Genomic DNA, 12757 nt, shown 5'->3' on the forward strand with positions numbered 1-12757 from the left:
ATAACATAATCATTCACGTGTTAAGGCAGGTTATGAAAGTGTCCTTTTGCCTCACTTTGCCATCCAACTCTCATAGAATATGAATAATAATTTCAGTCATTATTGATCTGTAGAACTTATTCCTTCTTTTTTCTCTCCTCCCTTTTTATTGCTTCTCTGCTCGTTGGCGTTTACACTAAAAATTGTCTAATGATAGACCAACTATGATGAGTGATACAATGCATGAACCAAGGTTTATGAAGTTGTTTTTGTATTGATTGACACTTGGAGAGATCACGATTGGCCGCCTGTCAACCATACAAGATGTCATATTTGGATAGTTTATTACTGGAACTACCTAGGAAAAGTTATTTAGACACACACAAGATACTCATGCAGGAAACCATCGGCAACCATCAAAGGAGTTACTAAGACAAGAAACCACATACAAGATATTTAGACACAGAGAAAAACCTATTCTCTGACTTAAGAAAAGGAAGATGGCTTTTTCGAGATCTGGGGCAACTTTAGACAAGACTATGATGGAGCTACAATGGTGCCTACATTGAATGGGCTCTCTTAGCCCTTTATCTCGGATCTTGGTTTAATGGGCTCTCTTAGCCCTTTATCTTAGATCTAGGTTTTCTTCTCTAGATCAAAGGTCTGACATACTCTAGAGATCATCTTGGTACTTCAATGTGTTCTTGCTGTTCTTAATCATTTATGTCCCCAAGGATTTATAAATTTAGATAGAACAAAGATAGTGTTATTATTTGCTTTCTTTGATCAAATTCTTGCCTTTGATTGGCTTATTCTATCATCACTCTTTGTTTTTATTACTCAGTAGAATTTAACTCCTGTTCTTTGAAGCATGAAAAAGAAACAATCCTCTAATCGACCTAAGCCATGGTTGATCATGAGGGAAAATTTAAAACATGCGAAAGGTGTTTGTTATTCATTTCTTTCACCTTCTTCTTAACTTATTAAGAAACAACCAATGCTTGGTTAATTTTAAAATCTACAAACAAAAGAAAAGACAACCTCAACACCTAATTAATGAAAAACCTTAATGCATTTGAACATACATATAAGACCATCAATTTCTAACAATGAATTTATTATATATCAGAATGTATCTAACTATTAGACATGCAAAGAAGTAATGTTGAATGTATAATAAATAGCAAATGCAGAATGCTGAAAAATGTAAAAAATTATGCATGCACAAATTTAGTCATATTACCTTGCTCCCAGGCGTTAGAACTAGCATCGTTGCAAGCAACTAGGTTCAAAACTTAGTTAGGAGAAGCAGGTGTAGTTGTAGGATCAGACTGGTGTGGGAGCGGGAAATTGGGTCTCTCAAAAGATATCTTCCTAATGAAGCGGGTGCAGAGAAAGTTTCAGGGAGTTTGCAGCAGTTGTTTATCAGTTGTGGCTGCTATAGCAGTTGCTGTTGCAGTTTTGGACCTAAAGGCCTATGCTAGTTGCCATGGTGGCCTCAATAGCATATGGAATAAAAACACCCGATATAGCAGGTGAAAAACAACTATAGTGGCAGTTACGCTGTTGGTTTATAGCGGGTGCTATATTCCAAAGCGGGCTGGACCAGTTCTAATTGGACTAGTTCAGCAATTAAGCAATAATTTTGACCAGTTTAGGTGTTTATTAAAAGAAGGGCCAGTTCACTTATTTGGCGTTTTAATTAAACAATGAGTGGGAAAGAAGACAACAGAGAGTGGGAAAGAATAGAGGCATCCCTCAGCGTGGCACTACCAAGCCCCAACTCTGGAGCTCCCTTTCTGATGCTCCACAGTTGGCACGCAGCCTAAGCTCACCAAAGAGGACACAGGAAGGCTTGGAAACAGGCCCGTCCGTCTTTTTTTTTGTTTTCTTCTCTTCTTCCCCTTTCGTTCCTTCCCAGCAGCTGTTGCATCCCTTCTTTGTTTTCCTTTGGCTTCATCTTCCCCATTCTTTTTCCCTGTTTTTCTTTTGCTGTTTTCATTCTAAGCAGCAGCAGAGCAACTATTTTGGGGTTTAAAATACATCCCAGCTCCCCTGCATGCTGCTTTATGGACAAAATTAGAAAGTTTTAACTCGTTCCCTTTTGTTGCAGCAAGAACATCAGAGAATGTCATGGGATAGCATGGCTGTTACAAGATTTATTCCAATAACATTGTATGAATATTGATATGATAGTATGGTTTTTAGGTTGATACTGTTTTATATTTCTGTCCTTGATTTTTTGTTTTTACTTTTTTGTATGAAGTTGACACAGAGTATTGAATTTTGATAGTAAGAAACACACAGATTTGTTTTAACAGCCTACTTTGGGTTTATAGCATCCGCTAGAGCACCCAATATCCATTATCTTCTGTGAAACCAACTGGGTGCTACATGCCCCCCATCCGTTTTTTGATACATTGGAGTTTCTAAAGAGGGTCTAGCATCTAGTCCAAACATGGGTGACAGCTATATTTGAAGTCTAGTGCAAGTTCAGCTTGATATTTCTATATATTATGCGCAAGCTAACATACTTGGTACGCAAAATTAAATTGCATAAATTAAAACACTTGAAGCAACATAAAGGCCCTAATTGACAGTCGTAGCTATTCTTAGCTGCCATGACTGAGAACCATATATGAAAAATGTAATTCACTGACAAAGTTCATCAATCAGTATGTAAACAATGTTCTATAATCTTGAAAAGAATGCCAAAAAAAAGAGAGAAAATAACTAAAAGAGTATACTTACCATGCTTTTGAGATTGTATCCAAGAGTAAGCTCTGCAAATGAATTTTCTATTTGAGAAAGGTAACAATAAGGGACATCCTTCTCCAAGAAAACTTTTGAGTTAGAATGTAGCATGGATTTTATCTCCTCAGAAATAAGGGGAATCTTTTCTATATCATGAATACGTATAGGGATTTTGGTCACACTAGCATGCCATTGAGCACGTGATTTATTCACAATCACCTGCAAGTTTTCCAAGTAGCATCGTTAGTCATGGAATATAGACTTCTGATCACATTTTGGCAGCATCTGTAAAACTTTTGTCCTAATGCTAGCCATGAAGATCTTTAAAACAAAACTTTCTTCACGAATGGGAACATGAACTGTGATATAAAAATGATAAGGAGTTACTGTGGCCCATTCCATTCATTGAAGCAAACATCATGCAAGATAACTTCAGAAAGTTTAATGTTGCATGTTCCAATTCCTAACCTTGCTGCCTTCGATTCAAAATCCTAGTTCAGAGTTCAGAATATCTATTAAAGATGATTGGATTTGACTTGTATTGGTTATTTATATCAGCAAACAACTGGACTTCAGAGACAAGAAAAAAGTCATAGAATATTGCTTGTTATTTCCACCTAATTATGGAGTGACCAGGTATTTATGTATATATGACCATGTTGCAGGTTTGCACTGCTTGATTATGCTGACAATAATTTGGTCCCCACGAAATTAAATAATGGTGATGATGTAAAGAAGGAGACCAGTACATGTATGGAGCGCTTGATGAAGATGGAAGAAGTGGAGTTCTTTGAGAAGGAATAGGATACTTTTGTTTTCACTAATGTTAAAGTTAACCCACAAGAAGAAATCACATAATGGAACAGCTGGGGAAATCCTAACTTTTATGTTTAAGAAAGCTATTTGGCATACAAGTACAAGAAAAAACTATTGATTTCTAAGTGTGTGATTTGCTAGTAACATTAACAATCGGTAATTAGACAACCATTTTGATTACTGCAATCTATGCATGGGTAAAATGAATCACATTTTACCTGCTTGCTCAACAATGTTAAAAATCCAAATAGTTGTGTGGAGTGATATGCAATTCTTAAAATTAAAAACCATTGTTGCTGTTCTCTAAGAAATAGAAACTTATAGGGAAGCCTAAGAAGAACGATCATGATACATTTGTTGACAACATACTAAACTTGGTGGTAATGAATGAAGAATGGGAGTCCATTTGCAGAAAAGTAAAAAAGAATGATGACGTTGGGAATAAAGTGGCAGACTTAGGATTCAAAAAGTTTATCAACGAGTTCACCATAGCTTGACAGATGTTGTGTACATAATAGAAGTCCAATTTTAAAGGTCCTAGAAAGAAAAACATATCAGACAGCTCAAATAACCTTGTGAAATTTAAGCAAAATCAAGATGACACACCCAGTTAACCTGAATTGGCAAGTTTGGCAGATTATAACTCATGTCCAATTCTTTAAGATGGTGTCCAGGAAATAGGAGTGCTTATAAACCTGATATTTATGCATTTAAAGCAATTGGATTGTTATTTCATATCAGGGAGAAACAAGGTAATCTTCTGTGATATATTTTCTCAGTCAATCTAGTCCTAGTCGCTTGATGAGTCCATCGATCAACCATTACTACTCAACTCATCACCCATATGCAAGCCTTTGTAGCTAAATAAGGCAAAGTTTGTATTTCAGAGAGACAGAGCATTGGAGGGGGCAGATGACAACTTTTCATTTCATAACCTTTTATATTTATGTTTTATATGACAGTTGAAGAATAAAACTGTGTGAAGAACTAAGATGAGATATTTGGAATATTATGCTATGAACCTAACAAACAATCAGTTAAGCTCAATTTTTTAAAAGACTAAACGAATGAAAACATGTCCGAAAGCAAGGGCAATTATACTACACACCTGCCTGAAAAAATAGGAGTTTGGAACTCTGACAGGAAACTTTTCAGGATTTAATAAAGTTGTGGTAGTAAGCCCCATTTCCATCACTTGTCCTTCCATGGATCCAGCCTGTAAAACTCAAAACATAAACAAATTAGAGGAAGAAACTAAAACTCATTATATAAAACAGACAGTTTAATGTGACAAACAAATTGAACAACGTACCATCAACTAAATGCAACGTCGACAATTCCCATTGACTAGTATTGAAAAAGTAAAGGATAATTTGCAGCTAAATATACAATGTCTGTGCATAAACACGGTAAACTATATCTTGCAAATATACAACAACAGGATTCAATTTCATGGAGTTTCCATCTGTTAGTTGTTTCATAGTATCATACAGGAGGTGAGGTAGAATTTTGCAGCTAACATATCCAAGGCAGGTAAAGGACCAGTGATTTGACCAAAAGTTCAATGCATCCTCATGTATTCCATCCCTTTGTCTGTGCATCATTGCTTCAATAGAAGGTCAAAGTTTAAGAACAGAAAAAAATACATGTATGAATGCCTGCATAAAACAGTCAATGCAGGCTCCCACAAATTCCATGCATGGTAACCCAAAATATACCTCACTCATCTGCCTATATTGGTGATGATACAGGCAAGCAGGTGAGGCCTATATATAAAAACTCTATACAAGCCTACATAAAATATATGTGTTCTTCCAGATTTGCCAGGCATTGTTCCTGAAAATAGATCTTACCCATCGCCCATGTTGCAAAAACCAAGTTACAGAACTTGTGGCCAGTAGAAACTTCCAAAACTTAACTTCAACGCAGGTGCAGCTGCTCAGCCTCAGAATCTCTCAAAGTTAGAAGCCTTCACAACAACTTTTAACTTATATATGTTTGGGAGCAGTTCATAACATGTAAGGCATTTATTTAATTATTTGCTTAACTTTTTGTTTCTAAAAGTTGATAGCGAGCACTATGCTTACTCTTTGTGCAGAATGAACATATGGCTCTGATTTTTTCCCCTCTTCTAGAGTGTATTCATAATTCTAATCAAGAGTAAATACTTACATCTTCCAAATCAAAGCCAGCCAACATCCAAGATAAAATGGGTAAATTGTAACAAAGTGTAGTAAAAAGCCTTTTAATCATTTTTTTGTGATTTCTCCTTGCTGGAATGGGAGTTACAATTACATGTTGAAATTTGTTCATCATGACAGATGATATAGACCTTAACAGGAACGAATGGTTAAGAGGGCACCAAAGTCCAACTGAAGATCTCTAGGACAAATCTAGGTTATCTCATGTGATGCGAATCTAGGACGAATAGACCTGGGGACAAAGAGAGTTAAGCTTCGCACAAAACTGATGTTATAGGAGGGTGTCAGTTTCCCGCCCTGAGACAATACTAAGTCAGGCTTGACAGAAGAGATAGACAAGGGGATGAAGAAAAGGCATGTCAGATTTCAGGGCATCTGAAGTTCAGTTTTAATAGAGATTTAGGATGAAAGGAGATAAGAGAATGGATTAGTTGAAAAACTGAGCATGGCTATTGATGAAAAGTCTGATTCAGATATGATGAGCAATCCGATGTTAACTTGACATCAAGGGAAAGAACATAACGAGTTATGTAGGGCTTGACTAGAAAGAAAATGTTACTAGCGATTTATGACAATTTTCTGTTGTATCATGGGAATAATAAATATCCTGAAAAGATTGCACCTCCAAATAAAGATGAAAAACTTGAGCAAAATTCAATCATGATAAAACCGTGCTTCATATACTAACTGGCATGAAAAAAAATAGACCCCAAATAGACTCCAACCAAGTAAGGTTAAAGAGATCTCTAACAGATATTTTATAGAGATAAGGAACAAAGGGGAAAGAAAAGGTGGAGAGTAATACTTCTATAATGATATTTTTCCAAATTTTCTCTAAGTGATATCTATTATCTCAGCCTACTCCTCCTAATTTGCATGGTCCCTTTAATCAACTGATTAAGACCAAAAAGTGATTTTTATGGAAAAGAAGAGAGCAACAGAAACTCCTAGCTTTTTGGCTCCTATTTCTTTTCTCTCAAACTTACATCTCTGGCACGTGTGTGTGTGTGTGTGTGTGTGTGTGTGTGTGTTGGGGGGGAGGGGGGGGGGGGGGGAGGTGTTAATTGTGTGGGGTAAAATAGGCATTAGATTCTCAATGCCAAATTGGCACATTGATCTGGGCATGCAGATCGCAACTACACATTTTAGAACAGGTGCCCAATCTAATGTTTTCTTTTTCTTTCAAAAATATTTCATATGGTAACTACCATGTTTGATCAATTGTCTGTTCCCTGTACATGGAAGCATCCAATGTGCTCATATTAGTGCACCAAGCCAAATGCCCAATAAACACCTTCAATGTTGGTCTCAAGCCTGAATGAAAAATATAGAAGATTATTATTGAAACAACAACTACCTATGAAGAAGCTCAAGTTATGAAATGAATCAAATTCCTTACTGTATCTTTTCTTCTGACGTAATTTTGTAGAGACATACAAACAAATAGGATGTATACAAAGAAGTTAGCCATACCCGAAATTTCCAAATTATTAAAAGAAATAGAAAAAAAGTTTTGTTACAATATTAAGGTATATGTTCTTTTATTTTCCATATATACCTTTTTGTGCCCTAAAGTGGAGTCTTGGAGTTAAAAATTTGGAGCTGTACCGACATAAATCATATGGAATGCAAACTTGATGGAAGATCCTTTGGAAGGAAAACTTGGTCACAACCAGTGGACAAAGAATTCCTTAACTATGTACCTCCAAAACCTGAAGGTGATATTGATGTATAAGCTCGATTCTATAGGATTTTGGAAGGAAGATTTTCTTAGAGATTTAAAGGAAACTGAAGCAAGATTAATTTAAACAGTGGATTTGCTGTAATTTATTTCAGTTTGCTTTAGTTTGGTTACAGGTAACTTTTTCAAATGGACGAAGCAAGACATAAAGTGAGATTGGTAACATTGTGGTTTGGCCCAACGATAGTTGTATTTTAATCTTTCGATAGGCTAAATCAAAAGAGGGAAAAACTAAGAAAACACATAAAAAAATGATGAATTGGATAAAAAGGCAGTCATCCCACCTAGGGCTGCAAGCAGCTCAGGTTGGATAGGAGATGGGCATAACCCAAATCCAATCGATATCTGAATCGGGTCAAAAGATTGAAATCAAACCTAATAGAATTCTCCTCGGGTTTGACTAGATTGGATTTAATATTGATTTTATCTATCCATCAGATTTTTTGAGTCGAATAGGGTCCAAAATAGTCCAAACATAAATCATAATGAATATATATAAATTGATTATCTAATTATATAATAAAAATATTATGCAATAATATACTAATAAACACCATTTAAATATATATAAAAAATATTCTACAGATTGGCTGTTAACCACACATAATTATAATCAAAATGCATATTATTGAAAAATTATATCATGAAAAGAAGATTAATTTCTTATATTCAAGGAGGGATCTGAAACATATAGTACACTAGTTTTGGATTGTTCAGGTCTATTCAGCTTTAGATTGAGAACTTAAGGATCCAAACCTAATCCATATCTGAAATGGGTCATGTTGTTGAATCCAAGCCCAGTCCAAACGACTTTGGTTCGGGTTGGACTGGATTAGTTTCGGATTGGTCGAAAGCGAGTTAATCCAATCCACTTGCAGCCCTAATCCCACCAAAATTTACTACTAAGTTGCACATAGAGCTGAAGGAGCAACACAACGAAGGACAGATAAAATCTTTGTTTCATTGCTAAAAAACTAGAATATATCATGGGGAGGATCTCCTTTCCATAATGAGACAAGGTTAACACTAAAAATAAACCCCTCCCACCAACGAGACATGTATAGGCTCTTACCATGTCTTGCAAAGAGTCGACTAAAAAGGATTTCACTTGTAGAAGAAAGGATAAAATTAAAAACAAGAAAGAACTTCAAAGCCAAAAAGGTCAAGTACAGAGTCCCACATATAAAAGATTCAACCTTTTCTATCTACATTTTAACCACTCGAGGACTTGGCCAATCAAACTTGTAACTAAAATAGCAATCTCTGTTAGTAACCTAGAACTTCAGACCAACAGCTGAGTTAGATTTGGAAACCAGGATGAAAATTACATGATAAGAAAAAGAAAGAACATCATAACCATCCCAAGACTCCTAAAACAAATTAAATTAAACTTACGATAACCCAAAGAACATGCCGGGATCAAAATCTACTCCCTTTTCTTAGAAAAAGAATAAAATAGCTGAATAAATTAAACATTTTTCAGTACACATGTTGATGATCTCATAATAGAATTAAATTCTACTGAAGTATGATGAGAAAGCAAATTTTAGAATTTATAATACTTTCATCTGATCTCCCACTGAAAAGAGCTTTGAGAATTGCAAAGAAAGCCCACTAAGCAGGTTTCCAAGGATGTCTCTAGCAGCAAAAGCAGTAGCCACATCTGCAACAAGGATAGATAACTCTTTGATCATCTAGAGGTTACAAGAGTAATAAACAATGAAATATACATCTAAAAGAAGCAGGAGCAAGAATCACAAGTTCATTTTAAGAAAACATGAATAATTAGGAGTTATGCCAGTAATACTTTTCTCGTTCAGTTGATAAATTAGCCAAAAGAAGAAACTGAAAGATACACCTTCACAAGAAAAACGATTATATCCTAATACATGACATATTGACTATAGATACTATAAGATGAAGTATATCAAAGCTACTGTCACCATCATTATGTTCCAACTCTTTCCGACTTCACATGCAAACACTGGCAGCCTATCTTGAATGAGGATTATGAACCTAAGGGGTATGCTGATATTGCTAGGAGATTATTTTGATGACTTGAAGAAATAAACTATAGCATTTTATCCAATTGCGAATTTAGCATACCTCCTATGCCACCAACAGTTAAAATTGTTTGAACAGCCACACCAGAAGCCTCCCTCAGCTAAAGCCACTACTCCCAGTACAATAAGGCCTACCGATGACACATTCTCTAGTGTTAATAATTTGCCTCGCTCAAGCCCTACCATGGCTTGCCCGGCCAAAGCATTGGTGAAAAAAATGGTTTTCCACCTACGAAGAAACCACACAAAAGAAAGAACAACTGCAGGAAAAAGAAGCAAACAAGGGATCGAGAAAATAAACTATTCAGAACCCAACTGGCAATATAGGATACACACAGTGAAATTTCTTTTCCTTTTAATCATCAGCATGGTGCCCATGCATTTCATAGAATAGATGAGGAAAAAGAAGCTGTAAATTGACGGTTATGCAGATAATTTAATGCATATGCTGGTCAATTGCCAACAGATTTTTAGTAGGCATGCTGAAGATATTTCTTGTGGTTTATTGTTACAAATTTTTATAGTAAATTCTATGCACAAAGATATTTTTCAGAGCAGTAGTCCTACACTGACAGCAAATGCAGGCGTTATTAAGAGAACTCATTCAGGCATATAACAGTCAATTGCTAATAGATTTTTCAGGAGGCATGCTGAGGACATCCATTTTAATTGAATTTTTAATATATTTTAATTTCTAAGCAGAAAGGAAATCTCAATAGCACAAAAAGACAAAAATAATTCAAATAGTAATAACATTAATAATTTGATGATATATGCCATTTCAATATCAGTTTCCTCCCAATTGAAGGTATTAGCATGAGGAAATCTCAATGCCGAAACAATTGGGGGAAGATGGCATGCAAATTTATAGACCAGCACAAAATTATACTAGAGGGGCTTAATATCATTAATTGAGATACAATTAAGATTTGCCATCTCGGTACCGAACTCTATACTGGTGCTATCCTATTACAATGTGGTCTATGGTATGGTACAAGATGAGGCATACCAAGTGTCAATACAGTACGAGACTGTATACCGGTATAGTACGGTACCAACCATTATGGTAAACCTTCATACAACTTATGGAAAAGCTGGCAAATTATGATAAACATCATGCTAAATAGCAATCAGATGAAGCTTAAAGATTAAACTTATTCAATGCATAGAAAAGTTTTGTATTTCTACATATAATACATAACTTTACAAATATGTACATAAGAGAAAGACCCAATTCGATATCTGTGTAACAATTTCTGTTCTGGGGTTTACATATACACATATTTTGTTATAATTGAAATTGAAAAGGATTGACTATTGAAAATAATTGATACTGATTAGTCGTAAATCAATTTGATTTTGTTACTAAAAAGAGCTTCAAAGAAGGATAAATAATCATGAAGTACTGATTGTGGGAAGAAACGTACAGCTGAGAAAATGCCATGAAAGTAACAAGATATCCCTTTTCCTTGAAGAACAGATTGACCCAAAAAGCATAGAGAGAGGTCTCCTCAATTCTAAAGCTTTGCCTGCAACTCAACTGCTCAGCTAAAAAATTCTTCAATTCCAAATTTAAAACATGGTTTCAAATTCTTACCTTTCACCATTCATCAACTTCATTATTTAAGCTATCATGTGTCGAACTCCTCTTCCTACATAGTGAATTTCTCACTTTTCCCCCTACCCTCAGTTTTTCAACAAGATTCAACGAAAGAACTAAAGAAGCTAAAATAAGAACTCCCAAAAAAAGCGACATTTTCTGTCATTCTTCAAATGGCACTCTAAAAATGGATTGTAACATGATTAATCAGTATGCTTGAATCAAAAGTCCCTCTACCATCTAATTTTCAACCTGCAGGGATATGTTTCACCATACTGATGAAGCAGTTAAATGACTAGATACATTCATACTGCTACATGCTGGATTGTGAAGTCCGCTTGCTCATGCAACATTTCCAGAATCAAGCCGCCAGATGATCTCACGTCATATATGAAACGGTAGGAATCTATATTAGCTCTCTCAGAGATTAGTTTTCTAAAGCTCATTGAGGTTCAAACCAGGTATAAACGATTAACTGTATCAGTGCATCAGCACTATTTGGACCACTATTGAAAAGCTTGAATTCTGTCAGAAGTTTAAATACCATAATAGCTATCTTCAGTTGTAGGTGTCAGCACAACCAGCACAAACATGAAGCGGCAGGCCAGCATCCACAGCCAGATACCATGATGAAGGCATGAAACTACTTTCAAAGGACTTTCGAGGCCATTGCTTATACAAGAAAGCATGGAGGAAGAAAGCATGAAATTCCTCCCAGTGGACAGGAACCCCGACCAAGAACCTGGTTGTCACGGATTTCAGAGGCTATAGTTCATACAAGGCTCCCAGCAGACAGATGACCGACCTAATAATCCATTTAAACTACTAAGCTGCTTTTAAAATGATAAATAAGGTACTGCATCCTCCCATTAGTATCACATTCTTAGCTTGGAGAAAAGATCAACAAATAACACAACCCTGCCCCCACCTCCCACCCCCAAAACACCAAAAAAAAAGCACAAAAAAGTGAAAAAACGAGAAGAAGCTCTTAAGGGAAGCTACTTACAATGGTAAGATGCTGGAATAATCAACAATGCAATCAGATAAACAGATGAATAAGACACACAACACTAGCATATTTCTTAAGAAACTTACACATTCACGTCACTTTTGTACTTCTATGAAAATAGTTTGTCACAAAGCAGACCTCAACAAATTGTTCAACAACAAAAATAACACAGTAACAAAACATGTTTGCACCAGATGCCATCATAATATTCAATTACATAGAGATCAATTTAAAAAGCATTTTATTGTGGTAACTTGTTTGACCACCACCTTCTAAAAATGTATGACTGATCAAAAGAACAGATTACATGACAACAATTGAAAAGAGAGAGAAAAACAACAGCTAGTTGCCATAAAATACCTTTGCCAATTTTTACCTTGTAATAACCAGTTTCAAGATCAACAAATTTGAATTCAAATCTTCCTGAAACCAGAAAAACCATAGTAATAAAGATTTATTGCTAAATGAAAGCTTCATAAAAAATAAAAAACATGGCCCAAACAAGACAATTCCGTGGAAGAATAATTACCTTGCTGTAAAACATTTACACTGCACAATCACAAAGTTACATTATTAACTGCTAAGGGGAAGTTG

General features: G+C 35.5%; 1 protein-coding gene across 1 annotated transcript; it reads right to left on the reverse strand.

Moving 5' to 3' along the window:
• Positions 1-2575: 2575 nt before the first annotated feature.
• LOC120107070 (mechanosensitive ion channel protein 1, mitochondrial-like) lies at positions 2576-12752 on the reverse strand. Its single transcript, XM_089929684.1, has 4 exons — positions 12524-12752; positions 9054-9154; positions 4658-4765; positions 2576-2952 (listed from the first exon to the last, which is right to left on the reverse strand). Exons 1-4 carry the CDS (start codon positions 12603-12605, stop codon positions 2713-2715), a joined length of 531 nt encoding a protein of 176 aa, XP_089785810.1. The 5' UTR covers positions 12606-12752; the 3' UTR covers positions 2576-2712.
• Positions 12753-12757: the final 5 nt, after the last annotated feature.

The sequence above is a fragment of the Phoenix dactylifera genome, chromosome 3, assembly GCF_051530095.1.
Source record: "Phoenix dactylifera cultivar Ajwa chromosome 3, Ajwa_hap1_PhDact_Kaust_v1.1, whole genome shotgun sequence".
NCBI classification, from domain to species: domain Eukaryota; kingdom Viridiplantae; phylum Streptophyta; class Magnoliopsida; order Arecales; family Arecaceae; genus Phoenix; species Phoenix dactylifera.